The sequence below is a fragment of the Mesoplodon mirus genome (genome assembly GCF_964341445.2).
Source record: "Mesoplodon mirus genome assembly, chromosome: 11".
Lineage (NCBI taxonomy): Eukaryota > Metazoa > Chordata > Mammalia > Artiodactyla > Ziphiidae > Mesoplodon > Mesoplodon mirus.
The window spans coordinates 35876228-35896629 of NC_138987.1; the positions used below are offsets into that span (position 1 = coordinate 35876228).

Consider the following 20402-nt stretch of genomic DNA (forward strand, 5'->3'; position numbering starts at 1 on the left):
AGAGCCCGTGAGCCGCAACAGAAGATCACACATGCCGCAACTAAGACCCAGTGCAGCCAAAAATAAATAAATAAATATTAAAAAAAAAAGAAAATATGAAAGAAAACCAACAGAGACAATATACAAGAGAAACAGATCTATAACTGGGGGTCTACAAATACTGAAGTTACCTGACACAGACTTTAAAATAACTATGACAATATTAGGATAAAATAGAAGATTTACAATTTTGGCAAAACACTTTAAACTATTAAAAAAAAAGAACCAAGTGGATATTGCAGAATTTAAAGATACAACTGCCAAAATTAAGAGCTCAGTGTTTAGGTATAATGGCAGATTGGACAACGCTGAATAGAAAATTAGTGAAAAGGAAGACAGGTAAGAAAAAAGTAGAATAAAGCATGGAGAGACAAAAGCTTGGAAAATACAGGAAACTAGATAAAAAACATAGAATACATAATGAAAAGATGTAACATACATATAAGTGGAGATACAAAAACAGAATAGAAAAAGAATTGTACAGAAGCCATATTTGAAGAGTTAATGACTATGAACTTTCCAAAATTGATGAAAAACATTATTCCATTAACTTAAAATATTCTATAAATATAAATATTCTATAAATGTATTCTATAAATGCTCCACCAAATCCACACTTACTTTCCTCCCATTGAGCCACTGAGAAGTGGGAATTTATGTATCTTTACCCTTTAACCTGGCTTTGTAACTGCTTTACCAAAAGAATATGGCAGAAGTGATGCCGTCCTAGTTTCTAGAGCAAGGATTTAAGAGACTGGAAGCCTCTATCACTTTTTTCTTGGGACCCGGCCATCATACCACAGGGAAGCTGAAGCACCATGGAGATGACTCCTGGCCCTGGACCCTTAACCCTGGATGAACTCCCAACCAACAGCCAGCATCAACTTGCCAGTTGTGAGTCATCTTAGAAGTGGATCGTGCAGTCAAGCCACCCCAGCTAATACTATGTAGAATCAAACTGAGCCTTTCCCACTAAGCTCTGCTCAAATTGCAGATTTGTGGGCTAAATAATTGATATTGTTTTAAGCCACTAAATTTTGGGAGAGTTTGTTGCATAGCAATAACTGAGAATGACACATATTGGTCAACATATTGTAACGTAGCAATAACTAACACCACATGTACCATGTAACAACCACTGAAAACAAAATGCAAAGAGAAAACATTAAAAATAGCAAGAGAGGGCTTCCCTGGTGGCGCAGTGGTTGAGAGTCCGCCTGCCGATGCAGGGGACAAGGGTTTGTGCCCCAGTCCGGGAAGATCCCACATGCCGCAGATTGGCTAGGCCCGTGAGCCACGGCCGCTGAGCCTGTGCATCCGGAGCCTGTGCTCCGCAACGGGAGAGGCCACAACAGTGAGAGGCCTGCATACTGCAAAAAAAAAAAAAAAAAAAAAAAAAAAAAAATAGCAAAGAGAAAAAAGTTTTCAGAGGGCAACCATCAGACTCAACAATGAAGCTCAACAATGGAAGCCAGAGATAATGAGATGACATCCTTAAAGGGCTAAAAGAAAATAAATGTCACTGAGAAATATACACCCAGAAAAAAAAAAAAAAAAAAACTTCAAGTATGACGTTGAAATTAAAATATTTCATTAGTCAAACAAACAAATGCACCAGAGACAGACTGACTGACTGTGACATTAGCAGACCCAAATAAAAGGAAATACAAAAGGATTTTCTTCTGGTAGAAGAAATTTGATCCTAGATGGATGCTCAAAGATGCAGGAAAAAAATTAAGCACCATGAAAATGGTAAATATGTGAGTGAATCTAAATAAATATTGACAGTATAATGTCTTGTTGGGTTTAAAATTAAAATATTAATAAAAAACAATACATGGCATAGAAGTCTGGAGTGGGATAAATGGAGTTAAAGGGTTCTAAGACCCTTGTATTGTTCTGGAAGAGGCCAAAGTACCAATTATACTTCAGTAAGGCCAAGGATGTGTGTTACAATCTCTAGGGTTCTATCAAGAACTGTGAAGGGTACCATACGACCCAGCAATCCCACTACTGGGCATATACCCTGAGAAAACCATAATTCAAAAAGAGTCATGTACCAAAATGTTCATTGCAGCTCTATTTACAATAGCCAGGACATGGAAGCAACCTAAGTGTCCATCAACAGATGAATGGATAAAGAAGATGTGGCACATATATACAATGGAATATTACTCAGTCATAAAAAGAAACGAAATTGAGTTATTTGTAGTAAGGTGGATGGACCTAGAGTCTGTCATACAGAGTGAAGTAAGTCAGAAAGAGAAAAACAAATACCGTAAGCTAACACATACATATGGAATCTAAGAAAAAAAAAATGGTCGTGAAGAACCTAGGGGCAAAACGGGAATAAAGACACAGACCTACTAGAGAATGGACTCGAGGATATGGGGAGGGGGAAGGGTAAGCTGTGACAAAGTGAGAGAGTGGCATGGACATATATACACTACCAAACGTAAAATAGATAGCTAGTGGGAAGCAGCCACGTAGCACAGGGAGATCAGCTCAGTGCTTTGTGACCACCTAGAGGGGTGGGATAGGGAGGGTGGGAAGGAGGGAGATGCAAGAGGGAAGAGATATGGGAACATATGTATATGTATAACTATGTTATAGATATGGGAACATAGCTCCCATATGGGAACATATGTATATGTATAACTGATTCACTTTGTTATTCACCATTGTAAAGCAATTATACTCCAATAAAGATGTTAAATAAATAAATAAATAAATAAATAAATAAATAAAAGAACTGTGAAGGGTTTCAGATTTTACCCTACTTGCAAACTAACAAGTTAGCCTGACACAGTTTCATGGATGCTGGCAGAAGACACAAGGTTCCTGGATGAAAGACAAAGGGCAATTTATTACTCACAGCAATAGCATTTGTGCCAGAGTATCAGCATTTGTGCCTATTCCCTGGGATCCATTTCCCAGAGGGTGACATGAAGAGGGTCAGGTGACACCTGCTCATGTTGCATTAGAAGACAGAAACCCTGAGTGTAGGGAACTTGAATCTGTTATAATCATCAGTGAGAAAATCTGTCTAAGCTTTGCTCTGGAGGAAAATATTATCTTTATTATATAGAAGAGTAAGCAAACCTACCCTTTGCTCGAGAGAAAGACCCTACCTCTATCTTCCAAGGCTGTTCACAATACAAACATCCTTGTAAAGACAGTATGGAACAAAAGTAGTCAGAGTCTCTGCTTGTAAGATGTACAGAAACACAAGAGACCCAAGGAGAACTACCTCTCAAAAGCTATCATTAAAAGATAATAATAGAGTATAAATTTCCAAGCTAATAGAGATGGAAAAATGGAATAATAAGAAAACATTCAATTCATGAATTGCAAAAGCATTATGCCAAGGGAAAAAACTCTGATTCATAAGACTACATGCTGTATGATTAAAAGATAAAACTATAGGGATAGAAAGTAGGTCAGTATTGGGGCTTCCTTGGTGGCAAAGTGGTTGGGAATCCACCTGCCAATGCAGGGGACACGGGTTCAAGCACTGGTCTGGGAAGATCCCACATGTCGTGAAGCAATTAAGCCCGTGCGCCACGACTACTGAGCCTGTGCTGTGGAGCCCATGAGCCACAACTACTGAGGCCCACGTGCCTAGAGCCTGTACTCCACAAGAAGAGAAGCCACCACAATGAGAAACCCACACACCGCAACTAAGAGTAGCACCCACTCGCCACAACTAGGGAAGGCCTGCACGCAGCAATGAAGACACAACAGAGCCAAAAATAAAAATAAATAAAATAAATAAATTTATTTTTTTAAAAAAGTAGATCAGTGTTTTCTAAGGGCTGTGGTGGGTGCAGAGGCATTACTACAAAGGAGCATGGAGGAAATTTAAGGGATAACAAAAAAGTTGTGCATCTGGATTGTGGTGATGGTTACATGAGTGTGTACCTTTATCAAAATCCATTGAATGATACACTTAAAATTGGTAAATTTTATTTTTTGTAAATTGCATCTCAATAAAGCTAAAACAAAACAAAACAAAAACCAAAAAATAAAAAGAAGACAAGAAAGAAAGGAATAAAGAAAAGAAAATAGGTGGAAGAATAACAAAAAAAAAAGCAAACAGTAAGACGGCAGATTTAAACCCAAATATATCAGAATTACATTAAGTATAAATAGACTAAATGTTCCAAATAAATATAAGAAATAACAGACTGGATAACAGGGAAAAGAAAAGACAACTACATATTCTTTACAAGATTAAAATTATAAGGAAATATATAAATACTAACCAAGAGAAACCTGGTGAAGCTGTATTAATTTTAGAAAAAGTAAAGCTTAAGGTAAAAAGCATTGCTGGACACAAAGAGGGACAATTCATAATGATAACAGTTTCAATTCACTAGGAGAATATGATAATTATGTATCTAATAATAAAGCTCCAAAATAAAGTCAAACTTGACAGAATTAAGAGAACTAGACAAATCCACAGTCACACTGATAGATTTTAACATACTCTACTAGTTTCTTACACAACAAGCAGACCAAAAAAAAAAAAAAAATCCCTATTGGATATAGAACAACTAATAAACTTGACCTAACAGACATATATAAAGCACTATCCCCATCAAGTACAGAATACACATTCTTCTGAAACACACACACAAAATTATAAATATTGGACCCATGCTGGGCCATAAAGCAAATCTAAACAAATTTCAAAGACCTGAAAATATTTAGACTATGTTCTCCAACCATGATGCAATTAAGCTAGAAATTGATAACAAAAAGATAATGAAAAATTTCCCATATGTTTACAAATTAACCAAGATACATACAAATTATCTATGGTTCAAACAAGAAGTCATGGTAAAATTTAGGAACTATCTTGACTCGATGACAATGCAAATATTACATATCAAATTTGTGAGACGAACTTCCATTTCTGGCTATGACAGAGGAGTTTGTACCAGACTAGCCTTCCTGGTGAAAACAAATATAAAGGCAGGATTAAATTCAAACAAATATTTGAAGGTTCTGGAGAGAACCAAACGCAGGCAAGGCATAGTAGGCCCGGATTTTAGAGAAAAGGGAAGCACACTGAGGTATGCCCCACATTTTTACTCAGGGAACTGAGGTAAGCCCCACGTTTTTATTCAGTTTAAAAAAAAAGAATAAAGGTAAAATATAGTCATTTTTAGGGATAGAAAAACAGAGAATTCACTGTCAGCAGACTTGCACTAAGAGAATTAAGCAGAAAGAAAACTATCTCAGATGGAAGCAACATAATGCAGGAAAGAATAAAGAACACTGGAAAAGGTATTATGTGGGCAAATCTAAATTGAATGTGTTTTGGGATTTTTTTTTTGGCCGTGCCACACGGCTTGTGGGATCTTAGTTCCCTGACCAGGGATTGAACCTGGGCCCTCAGCAGTGAAAGCATGGAGTCCTATCCAGTGGACGGCCAGGGAATTCCCTGAATTGACTGTTTCTAAGAACAATAAAAATGTTTGGGGGTACATAGATAGAAATATTTACATATATAATTAATTAAAATGAAAATACATCACAAAAAGTTGATGAGATGGATAAATGGAATTGAAATATTCAAAGGTTTCTGCATTGCCAGGGAAGTGTCGAAGTACCAATTTAAGGTAGACTATGGGACTTCCTTGGTGGTCCAGGGCTAAGACTCTGCATTCCCAATGCAGGGGGCCTGGGTTCCATCCCTGGTCAGGGAACTAGATCCCACATGCTGCAACTAAGAGTTCACATGCCGCAGCTAAAGATCCCTCGTGCCGCAACTAAAAAAAAAAAAAAAAAAAGATCCCACATGTGGCAACAAAGATCCCACATGCTGCAACCAAGACCCAAAGCAGTCAAATAAATAAATAGATAAAATAAATATATTTTTTAAAAAGGTAGACTGTAGTAAGTCAAGGATGCATTTTGCAATTTTTAACTACTTAAACATTAGTAAAACAGCTAATGGACAGGGGAAATGACATTAGCATACATACAGCAGCATTTGGCTTAAACGCAGTCAAAAGTTGGTTCTTTGAAAAGACTAAAAAATCAATAAACCCCTAACAAAGCTCAATGAGAAATACAGAAAACCCGAAGTACCGTCTTTTCAGATTCTTCAGATGTTAAAAAGGAAAAAAGAGGACATTATGAACAACTTTATGCCAACGAATTTGACATTTCTTGATAACACAACATACCAAAACTGATACAAGAAGGAGAAAATCTGGTAGTCCTGTATCTGTTAAAGAATTGAATACATACTGAAAAGCTTCACACAAAGGAAACTCCAGGCTCAGATGGCTTCACCCATGAATTCTTCCAGACATTTAAGAAAGTAGTAATATCAATCTTAAACAATTTTCAGAAAATAGGAGAAGGATTACTTCTCAACATTTTTTATGCAGCCAGCTAAAGCTGACACTAAAACCTGCTAAGAATGTTTTTTAAAAAGAAAATTACAGGATAATATCTCTCATGAACACAGTGCTGAAAATCCTAAACAAATATTTGATTTAATCTAGCAATGTACAAAAGGGATGCTACATCATGACAAGGAGAGATTTATTCCCAGAATATATGGCTGCATTAACGTTTCAAAACCAACCAACCACCCAAATCAATGTATAATTCACCACACTGACAAAATAAAGGAGAAACTAACGAGCTAATAAATGCAAATCTCAATTGTTTCAGTATGAGCATCTGATAATATACAACACTCATTCATGAATTTTTAAAAAAGAAAGCTCTTAGAAAACTGAGAATAAAAAGGAATATCCTTAATGCAACAGAGGGTATCTGCAAAAAACTTAGAACAAACATCATGCTTAATGGTATGATGTTGAAGCTTTCCCTTTTGAGACAGGAATGAGATAAGGATGCTTGCTTCACCATTTTACTCGTCATTCTTACCAGTGTAGTACGGCAAGAAAAATAAATTAAAAGTATAAGGATTGGAAAGGAAGAAGCAAAAACTGTCATTATGTTCATGATGATATGATTATGTTCTCAGAAGATCCAAAAAGTCCTATAGATAAATTATTAGAACTAATAAATGAGTTTAGCAAGGTTGCTGAACACAAGGTGAATATACAAAAGCTCAACTGCCTGGCTATATACAACAACAAACAGGTAGAAAATTAAATTTTAATAAATATCATTTATTATAACATCAAAACATGTCAAACACCAGGAATAAATCTAACAAAATATGTCCAAAACGAATGTGCAGAAAACTACAAAGAACTATTGAGAGAAATTAAAGAAAACCTAAATAAGTGGGAGGGTATTTCAGGTTTATAGTCTGGAAGACTAGACAATATTAAGTTGTCATTTCTTACTGAACTGATCTATAGAGTCAGTGCAATACCAATCTTAAATCTCAAGAGCAGAGGCTTTGTTTCTTTCTTTCTTTGCTTGTTTGTTTTGTGGGTGGAACTTCTTTGTCCCATAAAAATGCAAAGAGTTGAGAATAGCCAAAATAATCTTGAAGACGAAGGAAGTGAGAACTTGTTCTACCAGATATCAAGATTCATTATGAAGTTACAAGACAGCATTGTATTGGTGCAAGAAAAGAAAAATAGAACAGTGACTAGAAACGAATCCATTCCTACAGGGAGGGACGCCTGGATTTATGTCCAATGGCACTATAGAGCAGTGGAAAAGAACAGTTTGTGACAAAAGGTCCTGGGAGGGCTTCCCTGGTGGCGCAGTGGTTGAGAGTCCGCCTGCCAATGTAGGGGACACGGGTTTGTATCCCGGTCTGGGAAGATCCCACATGCCGCGGAGCGGCTGGGCCCGTGAGCCATGGCCATTGAGCCTGTGCGTCCGGGGCCTGTGCTCCGCAACGGGAGAGGCCGCAACAGTGAGAGGCCCACATACCGCAAAAAAATAAAATAAAATAAAAGGTCCTGGGAAAACTGAATCTCCAGCTGAAAAACAAGAAAAAGAAATTTGAGTCCTATTTCACACCATACGTTAAAAAAAAAAAAAAATTCCAGGTAGATTATCAACCTAGTTGTAAAAGCAAAACAATAAAGCTTCTAGAAGATAATATAGAAAAATATCCGACTTCCCTGGTGGCACAGTGGTTAAGAATCCGCCTGCTAGTGCAGGGGACACGGATTCGAGCCCTGGTCCGGGAAGATCCCACATGCTGCATGCAACTAAGCCTGTGCGCCACAACTACTGAGCCTGCGCTCTAGAGCCCGTGAGCCACAACTACTGAGCCCGTGCGCCTAGAGCCTGTGCTCCGCAACAAGAGAAGCCACTGCAACGAGAAGCCTGCGCACTGCAAGGAGGAGTAGCCCCCGCTCGCTGCAACTAGAGAAAGCCCACGCACAGCAACAAAGACCCAACGCAGCCAAATAAATAAATAAGTAAGTAAGTAAATAAAAAGATACATGCACCCCAATGTTCATGGCAACATTATTTACAATTGCTAAGATATGGAAGCAACCTAAGCGTCCATCAACAGATGAATGGATGAAGAAGATGTGGTACATTCCATACAATGGAACACTGACTCAGGTCCAGGCCCTGTCCTTCCAGAGCTCTGTGGTCTGGTGGGGGAGACAGATGTGCAAACAGACATGTGGCAATCTGTGGCAAGAGGGGCGGACAAAGGTACAGACACTGCTGAGGGAGAACAGAGGGGTGAGCACAGGCTCACAGAGCAGGGACACATGAGTCACAGGCCAAGGTTGCGGGAAGAGCATTCTTAGCAGATGGAAAAACAAGGGCAAACAAAATGTGTAAAGAGTGAAGGTTTGTCCGGGGAACATGAGTCTGACACAAGCCCATGTACCCCACATTTACCCCACTGAATGCTGGGTCCTGATCCACCTTTTCTGGCTACTGCCTGAGCCCTTGGAGGGCAGAGACCTGCCGCTGGTGGAGATGGGCTGTGGGCTGGATAAACAGTGAACGGGCAAACCTTAGGGTGTGTGTCCAGGCAAAGTCCCAGCACAGAGGGCCTCAAAAGTCAGTCCCCTGGGCTTCCCTGGTGGCGCAGAGGTTGAGAGTCCGCCTGCCGATGCAGGGTACACAGGTTCGTGCCCCGGTCTGGGAGGATCCAACATGCCGCGGAGCGGCTGGGCCCGTGAGCCATGGCCGCTGAGCCTGCGCGTCCGGAGCCTGTGCTCCACAACGGGAGAGGCCACAACAGTGAGAGGCCCGTGTACCGCCAAAAAAAAAAAGTCCCCTTTCGAGAAGCAAAGATCACATGTCACACACGCTTTGATCATTCCTCCCAGGATTTCTGGGACGTGCAGCCCTGCTTCTGCTGAGATACCAGCGAGGGGCTGGCGGGGTTCGTCAAACAGCATATGTCACAAATCAATGTCAGCAGTAAATGATTAACTCGTACCAGGAAGAGAGGTATGGACGTTATCACAATGTACACGGCGGTGCTACAAGTGACCACCATGGGGCTCACCCCAGAAGAGCCAGGCGCCTGGACCATATGTCAGGCTGGGGGCCCAGGATGGGCCCAGCTCATCACACTGCAAAGCGGCCTGCCTGGAGGAAAAGGAAGAGGTGGGTTCTGGAGCCCGGATGTCTGTACCCCAGCTCTGCTATGAGTGGCTCTGTGACCTCAGGCACGTTACCTAACTTCTTGGAGCTTTGTTTCCTCCTCTGTAAGAAGGGGTCAATAATGGCCCTACCTCTGGGGACTGTGGTGAGGACAGAGGGAGCTAACGGTTAGACCAGCGCCTCACACGCACTAATGTAACGGGGTACTAGCATTGCTGCCGTCTGTATCAGCCAGCATCCAACTCTCCACCCATAGGGGTGTCGTGGGACTCCCAGGCCTTAGGGAATAAAACCTGAGGATTCGGAAGACCCTGATCCCCTCCCCCAACCTGAAGCTCTGCAGTTACAGAACAATAGGAGCACCTCTACCTGGAGGCTGGAAGCAGGACCCTGACACCTCCGTCCAACACACTTAAGTACTTTGGGGACAAAGCCCTCCAGGCAAGCAAAGGAGGAGACTTAAAAGACAGAAGCTCGGCCCCCTGAAGAGGAAGTCCAGTACACCAAGACTTCTCTCCACAAAGCTCAGGGTGTTCGGAGCAGTGGGGGACCCCCCACGATGACTACCCCCAGTGGAAAGCCCAGGGCTCTGGCACAGTGCCCCCATCCCCGCAACAGCCCTCACTGCCAGCGACTCCCAGGTCTTGGCATCACCATTTCTGCAGCTCTTCAGAACCTCCGCTCCAGCCTCCCACCCTCCAACCTCCATCCCTGCCTCCCAGCTCACTCCCTGGACGACAGGACAGCCAGGTGGGTGAACGAATGAAGCAGGACCATCAGCACTAGCCCAACTCAGCCCCAGTCTGCCAAGCTCCCCTGGACCCTGCATTTGGGGTCCTTGGTCACTCCTCTCCCTTTTTTCCAACCGGCCCTGCAGCTGCTCAGTTCCCTCAGCCCTGTCCTGGATTCCTACACGTTCCTCTAGCCCCCAGAGGGGGGCCCAGCATGCCCTGAGAAGAGCAGCTGTCCACCCCTTCCAGGCTCCCCTGAACAAACCTCGGCCAACCAGCCCCTACAAGGACAAGTCACGCCTTAAGGACCCAGGGCTACAGGTGATCCCTGGGCCTTCCCCGATTTGACCTCCTCGGCTTCCCCGTCCTTCCTCCCTCCCTCCTTCCATCTGTATGGGTCAAGCCTCAAGGCAGGCAACAGTCCTCCAGCCCCAGCCCCTGCTGCCGGGACCCTGATGGGCCGGAAGGTGTCGAGTCCAGGAAGCCCCTCCCTCCGTATTAAAAGCAGCCCCACCCCCAACAGACCCCTCAGATGTCAACCTGAAGAAGCTGCTCTCGGCCAAGGGACCTCCAGGCTGAGACCTGGGAGGAGTCAAAGGAGAGAAGTGTGTGTGGGGCACTGGACCATCACCCACCGGAATCCACTCTGGAGGTTCCTGGGGTTGACCAGGATGCAGTCCCACGTGCGACTGGGAGCGTTCTGGAACAGAATCAGCTGCCTTTCTTCCTGGACCCGGCTGCTCGAGCTGTAGTCTGCCACGGCCACCTCCTTCACCCGGAATGGGTTGGAGAACAAGTTGGTGACGCTGCTGAGGGTGCTGACCAGGCGGCCAAAGAACTGCATCCTCCGTGGGGCCGGCGGGGAGGCCCCGCCACCTTCCCCCTCAGTCTGGAAGAAAACGAGGTCTCTGGTCAGCTGGGCTCGGTCTCCCATGCCCACCTCACCACGCATGGGGGTTTCCTGCATGGGCACCCAGGTGGCTCCCCATCAGCGCTGCTCCCCCGATTCTGGGCCTGGAGGGACCTGGAAAGGAGGGGAAAGAAAGAGAAACAGCACTGAGTGGGAGGGAAGAAGGGTTGACGAGAAGTTCCAGGGCTGCCACTGTGCACAGGTGACCAGCACTGTCCTGCCCCCTGACCCAGTTTCCCCAAAAGAGACTCAGTTTTCTCATCTGCAGCGTGGGGCTGTTGTGATCAAAGGAGATAGCAGACATGAACGCACGTGATGGGTGACACTGCCCTGTGCAAACGGGGTGTTCTCACCCTGTAAAGTATGGCGTCGACTTTTGGGAACTCAAAGAGCTTAGCACTGGTCATTTGAATTCCACAAACAAAACCAGTGTCCCCTCTCTACTGGATGCCACAAAGGGACCAGTGTCATCTCACACTCCATCGGGGGCATTTGTCTAAAACCTCTGGTGCCTGCTACCACGGGCTTCCCAAAGAGCTCTGAGAGAACGCAAAAGCAGGCTCCTCGGAAATGAGCATGAACGTAAAGACTTAGAAACAGTGACATAGGTTTGGGTGGAAATTTTGTTTCCTACCCACAGGGTCACAGGTTCTGCTATGGAAACTGTCCCCAGTTTGGATAACAGAATCAGATGTCTTGTTATTTCCTGGATTCCCAGAAAGCACACTACCTTCCTCAGGCAGTGCCACCAAAGCTGCATGACAACTGGCTGGAGGCCACCCCTGCCTCTGTGCCAGGATGTCACCTGCCAAAAGAGCAGGTCAGTTGCAGGACAGAGCATGCGAGTGTGGGCACCGTGGGAGAGAGTGGACATGTGAGTGGATACTAGTCATACCCTGGCCTATGGGTGGAGGGAGGATCAACATTAGGGATGAAAGGAAAAGCAAGAGGCCTACGAAGAATCATCTAAAAAGGCAGTAAGGGTCATCAATAATCATCACATCAGGAGACGCTTACTAAGCACTTACTAGGTAGTAGGCCCTGAGATAAGCACTGCACGTGATTGTCTCATTTAATTCTCACAAATTGTACGAGGCAGACGGCCAAAGCACACAGTGCAGCTTGGGAGCAAAACTGCATTAAAATCCCAGCCTCACCACTGACCAGCTGTGTGACCTTGGACAAGTTACTTAACCTCTCTGAGTCAGTTTCTTCAACTGTAACATGGGGATCACAACAGTGCCTAATAACAGTACCTGGCAGATAGTAGCTTTCAACAAACATTAGCCCTCTTTAGTTGCATCACCCCCTTTTACAGATAAGGAAACTGAGGCTTAGAGACCACGATTGAAGAGCTTTGAAAACGCTGTGAAGCTTTGTAACATCTTTCCTTTTTTGATGTGGTGTGAGCAGATCGTGAGAGTCAGTTTCTCCTCCTTTAAAACGAGGACAACGCTCGCCTCTCATGTGCGGTGAGGATTAAATGAGAACGTTCGTGAGGATGCTTAGACCTACGTCAAGGTCCTTCTTTCTCCCACACTTGGGAGCTGAAAGGACAGAGGAGCCGGGTACCTGTGCCTTTCCCCACAGCCAGGGGAGAGGGGCTGGGACCCCAAGAGAAGGCATGGGACTTGGTATCCGGAAAAGAATTCCCCCAAAACAGAACACATGGCATGCACAGCAATATGCTTTATAACAATTTCTGTTTTGACACAGAAATGGAAGCAACTTCAATACCCAGCATTAGGGGAATTGTAAGTTATGACACGTTACCCCCAAGACGCCGTGTGGTCACTAAAGGCTGCTACTGAGAAGGTGGTAACAACTCAGGGAAAGCACGTGGCGTCGTTATAGGCTCGGTGGCAATGAGTCTATGATGCTCCCTGTGCTGTTCTGGGCTGCGAGCTCGGCCTGCGAAGCCGCTGCCTGCCCGTCCTGTCTCTCCCCATCAGTCCCACCCTGTCAGCTCCAAACCACACGCGATTCCAGAAAGCAATGCTATTTCGCACCTCCTTGCCTGTCTGCATTGCTTTGTCTATCGAGAATGTCTCCTTTTCTAGCTGGAAAAGCCCTGATCCTCCTGCCAGACTGTACACTTCACAGCACGAACCACACCAGGCACTCATGTGGCTCTTTCTGTACTCTGGCCCCGTTGCAAGATCTTTACATATATTAATCATTTCGTCTGCACCACCACCCTATGAAATCGTTACCATGCTTATCCTCATTCAACATATGAGACAATCAAGGAACAGAGAGGTAAAGTAACAGGCCCAAGGTCGCACGGCTAGTACGTAGAGGAGTGAGGACTGGAGCCCAGATGGGCTAGCTCTGGAGTCTGAGCTTCGTATGGGCAGGTACTGGGTCTTTTTACTTCTATCAACTCTAACACCAGACTTGGCCCAAAGAAAGTTTGTTAAAACATAATTTAACTGAGTAAAAATTACGCACAGCAAAAAACAAAACAAAACAAACGAACAAAAAAAACTGATAGAAAACATACCAAAATACTAAGGGTAGATGAGAGTATTAGGTTTATGGGCAAATTTTTTTTCTTTCCCCTATTTTCCAAATGGTATAGAAAATTATTATATTTTTTAAAGAAAGTGGGAGTGTAGGCTGAGCCTCTGGGGCCTGCATCTGGGGAGTCAGGGGGCGTGGGCGGGTCAGGCCTGGCTTAGAAAAGCAGCACAGAGGCTTCCCAGAAGGCAGGCTGCAGCACCCGGAGAGGGGCTCACAGGGAGCTAGGGAGTCAGGAGCATCCAGCGCCCGCGGCCCACCTGGGTTAAGGAGGAGAGTCACCGTGAGGGTCCAGCTCGATGGAAGGCAGATGCCCCGCCCCAGAGGACAGCCTCCCTCCTCAAGGTCCCCAGGGCTGGTGGCGAGGGTGCCACCCCCCACACTGACAGCAGCCTGGCCCCAGAAAGGACAGGCCTGGCCCTCCTCCAGCCTTCCAAGGTAGGCGTGAGGATGAAATGACACAGTGGAGGGAAAGTGGGACGCTGGCCACTTTGGGCACACAAACAGTGGCCACTGTCATCACGAGGTGGAAGAAAGGAAATGAAAACCCTGGGCCACATCCTGGACCGATTGTAGCAGGCTGGCCTCGTTTCTGTCCCCTTCCTCCTGTCCCCACCACCTCTGACCCTGGAGCCCAGGTTCTTTCCGGCATAGCTGCAGGGATGGGCACTGGGCTGGGGAGCAGCTGCTGCCACTCGGAGTGTGGAGGGTCCCTGCGCACACGACCCCACCCACACCCCTCACCCCACCCCCTACCCATCCCTGACCCCTGCCTGGACTGTCCTCCCTGCCGTCTTCACCTGCCCCAGAGCCTGCTTTCAAGAAAGCGCTGTCAGACAGATAAATAACCCCCTTCTCACCCTTCAGGACTCAGTTTACGTGCCACCTCCTCCAAGAATCACACCCTGCGCCTCCCCTCCTCCCAGCCCCAGGCGCATGTGTGCCTTCCTCCGTGCCCCACCCCGCCCAGTGCACGCCCACTGACCACTTAGCCTGGGATGGTGATGCCTATCTGCTGGCTGGGGGGAGGGGGGCCCATCCCCCCTTTATGGATTTATCCAAGCACCTGGCATGCTGTTCCCGTCTCACAGTGGGCATAACATAAATGTTTGGTGAATGAATGAGAACAAATGAATGAACCAACTGGAGGCCCCAGGGGGCCAGCACCTCTGAGGCACCCCTCCCTCCTCTCTTCACCCTGTGCGGTGGTAACACACCACATGTCCCATTCCTCACCCACTCTGTCCACAACAGAAATGCCCAGGAGCTCACCCCAGCACAGGGCAACCTTTATGGGGCACCTGCTGGGCTTTGATCTGGAAAATTCAGTGCTTGAAGCTGAGCTCATTCATACTCCAGACAGGGAAACTCGTCAAGCTCGCTGCTGGACCAGAGGGGCAGGATGGCTGCTCAGGAGGTGCGTGACAGGACAGCCGGGCCAGGTGGCTGACCTCACGGGACGGGCCACATGGGGATTCTGGAAGCACACACAGAACTGCTTGAGTTGGAAATCAGGCTTTGTGAGCCCCAGCTGCTTATGACAGGATGTCCCATGATTGGAACGACTGGCACAGCACAGCCTCCGGCGCAGCCGACGTCACCCCCGTGCCCTGCCCTGGCAGGACGGGCTGAGAACACAGGGTCAGATCAGAGCACTCTGCCTGCCCTGACCCCCGCGGACTTCCTTCCTGCAGCGCTTGCCATCTGCACCTCCCAGCCCACAAGCGCATCACCGCATGCTGGCCCACGGCACATCCTCTCACAAGGCCACCTCGCTTTATGGCTGGCAGGGGGTTTTCACGTCTGTTAGCTGCCTCAAAGCTCACAAATGCCCATGAGACAGGGACGGTGCGATCGCTATCCCTGTTTGGCATAGGGGGCAACAAGGCCCAGAGAGAGGAAATGGGAGGTGTTGCCTGGCGACTGGACTCACGCCTTCTTCCTCGGACTCCTGACAGCACTAGGCAGAGAGCCTGCACGGAGCACGCAGGTGCTCCATTAGTGCACAAGGAAAGACAGGATGAATGTAGACATCAGCTGAAACACCATTTCTCCCTCTCATCCGAGCGTCTGGGCCTCCAAGGCTGCCTCCAAACAAAACATCCCTCCAAGTGTTCACCCTGACCCCAGCTCTTCCCAGACTCTTCCCTAAGCCGTCGAGGAATGGGGGAGGGCTGGCTCCCGTCACCTCACACCCAGCAACACTGCCCCATTCATCCAGCACCCACTGAGCACCAGATGCCTCACCAAGTTTGGGGGTAATGATCATATTTATTCCTCAAAACACTCATAAGAGAAGGCATACTTCTTCCCATGTTACACACAGGGAACTGAGGCACAGGAGGTGATGTAACTTGCCAGGATCTGAACCCCATTAGTTGGAATCCAGAGCCCCAGCTCGTAATCCTCAAGCTGCCTTCAGGAGAAATCCCGAACGGAACGTGGCTGAGTGAGGCTTGATGTGCAGACCCCTGTGTGCCAAAAGCCAAGGCTCTCATGGAACAGTGCACTGCCATTCATATGAGCCAGAGCAAAATGGTCTTTCCGAAAAGGAAAAGGTGTCTCTTTCACCCACTTTTTTTTTTTTTTTTTTTTTTTTTTGCGGTATGCGGGCCTCTCACTGTTGTGGCCTCCCCCGTTGCGGAGCTCAGGCTCCGGACGCGCAGGCCCAGCGGCCATGGCTCACGGGCCCAGCCGCTCCGCGGCATATGGGATCCTCCCAGACCGGGGCACGAACCCGTATCCCCTGCATCGGCAGGCGGACTCTCAACCACTGCGCCACCAGGGAGGCCCTCTTTCACCCACTTTGTTTAGCTGGACCACAGCTGGAAGCAAACTGCCCAGAACTGCTGCTGGAGTTCCCCACGACGGGAGACCCCGATGACTTTAGGACGTTTTTGGGCTGGTGGCATGATACAGGGTGACCATTTTATGATTCACTCTACAAATATTTATCAAGGACCAATTCTGTGGCAGGCACTGTTACAACTGCTGAGAACACACTAGTGAACAAAGAAGATAAAATCCCTGCCCTCCTAGAACTTCTATTTTACAGGGGGCTATAACAAAGAAGATAAATAGGCAAAATAAAGACATAGTTTCAGAATGCTGATTAGACGCCAAGGAGAAAAATAAATGAAAGATGGGAGATAGGAAGTGTCCATGTGGAGATTAAAATTTTAGATAGGGTGAACAAGTCCTCACCAAGAACTTGACCTTGAATAAAGACTTAAAAGAAATGAGGGCAAAAGTCATACAGGTATGTAGGTGAAGACTTTTCCAAGCAGAGGGAAGTGCATGTGCAAAGGCCCTGGGGCTGGACCATGCCTGGTGAGTTCCAGGAACAGCAAGGAAGCCAGTAAGGTCAGAGAGGTAACAGGGAGCCAGGCAGGTACATTGAGAGGAGAAGCTATTACAGGGCTTGGAGCAAAGGAGTGATATTAACTCTGGCTGGATGAGGGGTGTAGAGAGGCATCAAGGATAATCTCACAGGTCTTCCCTGGTGGCGCAGTGGTTAAGAATCCACCTGCCAATGCAGGAGACACGGGTTCGAGCCCTGGTCCGGGAAGATCCCACATGCCACGGAGCAACTGAGCCCGTGCACCACAACTACTGAAGCCCGCGCGCCTAGAGCCCATGCTCTGCAACAAGAGAAGCCATCGCGATGAGTAGCCCCTGCTCGCCACAATTAGAGAAAGCCCGCACGCAGCAACGAAGACCCAACACAGCCATAACTAAATAAATAAATGTATTTAAAAAAAAAAAAAGGATACTCTCACAGCTTGAGCCAGAGCAACCGAAAGAAGAATACTGCCATTTCCTAAAGATGGGAAAGTGCATGTGAGGGACAGATTTTGGTAGAGGGTGAGGGAAGGGATGAAGGGGATGGATATCAGGTGCTTAATTCTAAGTACTTTAAGTTTGAAATTCCTAAGTTTGAGATGTTGAGGGAGCAAATACGTGTGTGTCTATCATTCAGCGGAAATGTCTGGACCGGACTGGAGATATAAATTTGGAAGTTGGAGTCAGAGTAGAGATGGTACTTAAAGCTATGTCACTGGATGAGATCACCAAAAAAAAATGAGGATGGACAAAAAAAGAGAAGAGGCATTTAAGGCCTGGACCTATTAAAATGCTCTCCCAGGAGCCACATTCTATAAAGTGAAGCTTGTAACACAAGACCTCCCCTTCACTACAGCCCCTACCTCCTCCCACACACACCCAGTACATACGTGCAGACACACACACCGCATTTAAATTTCTCCTTCCTTTATCTCTTGGTGATGTCATTCTGCTGAGTGAGAAGGAAATTCCCTTTTGAGGATACTGCCATTTAATAAGAAAGTAACCCATGTAAGGGAAAAAGTGCCCTGGGCACTTAGACAACAGTAGTGACCCTTACAGAGCAGAGCAATCCGACCACAGGCTCTGGTGTTATAAAGTACTCTCTTCAGATTCTAGCTCCAACCACATCAGTTGGTGTGAACTCAGGCAACTCAATCGCCTTCTCTTCCTTATTGTGTTAAATGGGAGTAACATTGGCTATGAAGGTAGCCTAGAACATAACAAACAGTCCACTAATATTTGTGAAATAAATGAGGAATGAATGAATAAATGGTAAAATAACATATAAAAGAGCCTGACTCATAGCAGATGGTCAATAAATCTGCCAAATGCTAAATGCAAGACTTGTCTTTCCCTCCTTGATTTTTCATTCTATCCCTTTCCCTTTTCTGCCAATGACACAATAGCAAACCCATGCATTTGTACAGGGCCATGCTGGTTACAAAGCTTTGCCTTCTACATTTTCTCAAATTTTGAACCTCATGGCAGCCTTAGGAGGGCAGGAAATACAATCCCCCTGTCACAGATGAGGAAACTGAGACTCAGGAAATGGCCAACAAACTCCAGGAAAATTTTAAGGCAGAGACAATAACAAAAACACTGCATTCAGCCCAAGGGTGGAGCATCTGTGGTGCCAAACCAAACTTGCCTGACATCCTGTTGGGTGGGTAAGAGGGCAGGTGAAGAGAAAGACTCAGAAGTTTAGGGGAAGGGAAGGTATTTGAGGTCGTGTGAGTAGTCCATACAAAAAATGAGCATAGGGGCTTCCCTGGTGGCGCAGTGGTTGAGAGTCCGCCTGCTGATGCAGGGGACGCGGGTTAGTGCCCCGGTCCGGGAAGATCCCACATGCCGCGGAGCGGCTGGGCCCGTGAGCCATGGCCGCTGAGCCTGCGCGTCCGGAGCCTGTGCTCCGCAACAGGAGAGGCCACAACAGTGAGAGGCCCGCGTACCGCAAAAAAAAAAAAAAAAAAAAAAAAAAAAAAAATGAGCATAGATCCCTGAGCCCTGTGCCCTCCCTGTCCCACACCCACCGGCCTACCCGTTCCAGTCACATGGTCACAAGGGTCACACACTTCCTGTCACCAGCTTCCAGGTCATCGGTAGGAGCAGGAGATGGACACAGGACTGGGGGATTGGGAGACTCTGGGGTGAATAGGCTATGGGAAAGGAGGGAGCATGGGGGGTGTAGGCACAGATGAAATCTGGAGGCACCTGGGAGACAATAAGCAGGGAGAAGCAGGGAGTTAGAAATGGGGAAGAGTGATGGAGAACAGGGCAGACAGATGGAGGGACACAGAAGACAGAGATGCAGTGGGGGATCGGGTGGGAAGACACAGAGGCGGAAAAATCGGGAGCACTTAGAAAGGCACAGAAAGAAAGCTGGGAACAATGAATGGGAACCAGACTGAAAGCTGGGGGCACAAAGAGCCACTGAGAGCTGGGGGACGACGGGAAGGGGTTGACTCAGAAAGTGAGGCACGGGATAGAGGAGAGACGCACAGGGAAGAAAGAGGGGGAACCCAGGGTCGGAGCTGGGGTCCCTGAGGGAACACAAGTTAGAGATGAGACAAGAGCGGTCACAGGATGGGAGCTGGGGACGCTTGGGGATCAAAGGGTGGAAGCTGGGGGCATTTAGGGGTCAAAAAAGGGTTAATGGAGGACATGGCTCGGAATCGGGGAACAAGAGGGAAGACTGCGGGACGGTCGGGATGAAGCCCAAGGAGTCTGGGGCACGGAGGTTTGGGAAAGGTGCCCCTGGCCCCGCCTTCCCCGCGCCGTCACTCACCTCGGCTTACTCAGCACTTCTACTTCCTTCTACTTCCGCAAACAGACGAGCCCCAGGCCACGTGACAAGCCGGCCACGGCTCTCCGCCAGTCACTGAAGCCTGTGCTTCGCGAGAGGAAGGCAGGGGCGGGGCTCCGCCATCTTCTATAACTGCCCAATGGAAGGGGCTCCCATGGCCGAGGGAGGCCGGGCTTTGGGCTGAGCCAATCCTCGGCGGCGGGGCGCGGCCACGTCTGTGCGGGGCGGAAGGTTCGTGTTACCGCTCCTTGGCAGACATGTTAATGGGGGGCAGGGGTCTCACCGTTCTCCGCCCTCAGCCCACTAAAACGGTCAGAGGCCTGAAGTCTGAACCTGATTTTTACGACGGCTCGTAAAGACAAAAACAAAACCAACAAAGATGTGTTAGGGCATAACAAGCAGGAACCTGCTTTGATTTTGCCGGGTACCTCCAAGCTAAGTTTGCCAGATTTAGCAAATAAAAATAAGGGATTAAATTTCTATTTCAGCTGAACAATGATTTTTTAGTATAAGCAAAAAA

At 46.9% G+C, this 20402-nt stretch overlaps 1 protein-coding gene across 15 annotated transcripts in view; it reads right to left on the reverse strand.

Moving 5' to 3' along the window:
- The window catches only part of PLA2G6 (phospholipase A2 group VI), a 53280-nt gene extending 33333 nt beyond the window's left edge, over positions 1-19947 (reverse strand). For 4 of the 15 annotated variants that reach the window (XM_082636359.1, XM_082636357.1, XM_082636355.1 and 1 more), the window contains exons 1-2: positions 19118-19832; positions 10940-11328 (exon numbers count right to left, since the gene is read on the reverse strand). In XM_082636359.1, the coding sequence (XP_082492485.1) occupies positions 10940-11271 (332 nt within the window). In that variant the 5' untranslated portion in view covers positions 11272-11328; positions 19118-19832. Of the gene's footprint in view, positions 1-10939; positions 11329-11567; positions 12210-19109; positions 19835-19864 lie in introns of those variants that run through there. The other 11 variants (XM_082636358.1, XM_082636360.1, XM_082636362.1 and 8 more) reach the window with 10 other exon arrangements.
- Positions 19948-20402: the final 455 nt, after the last annotated feature.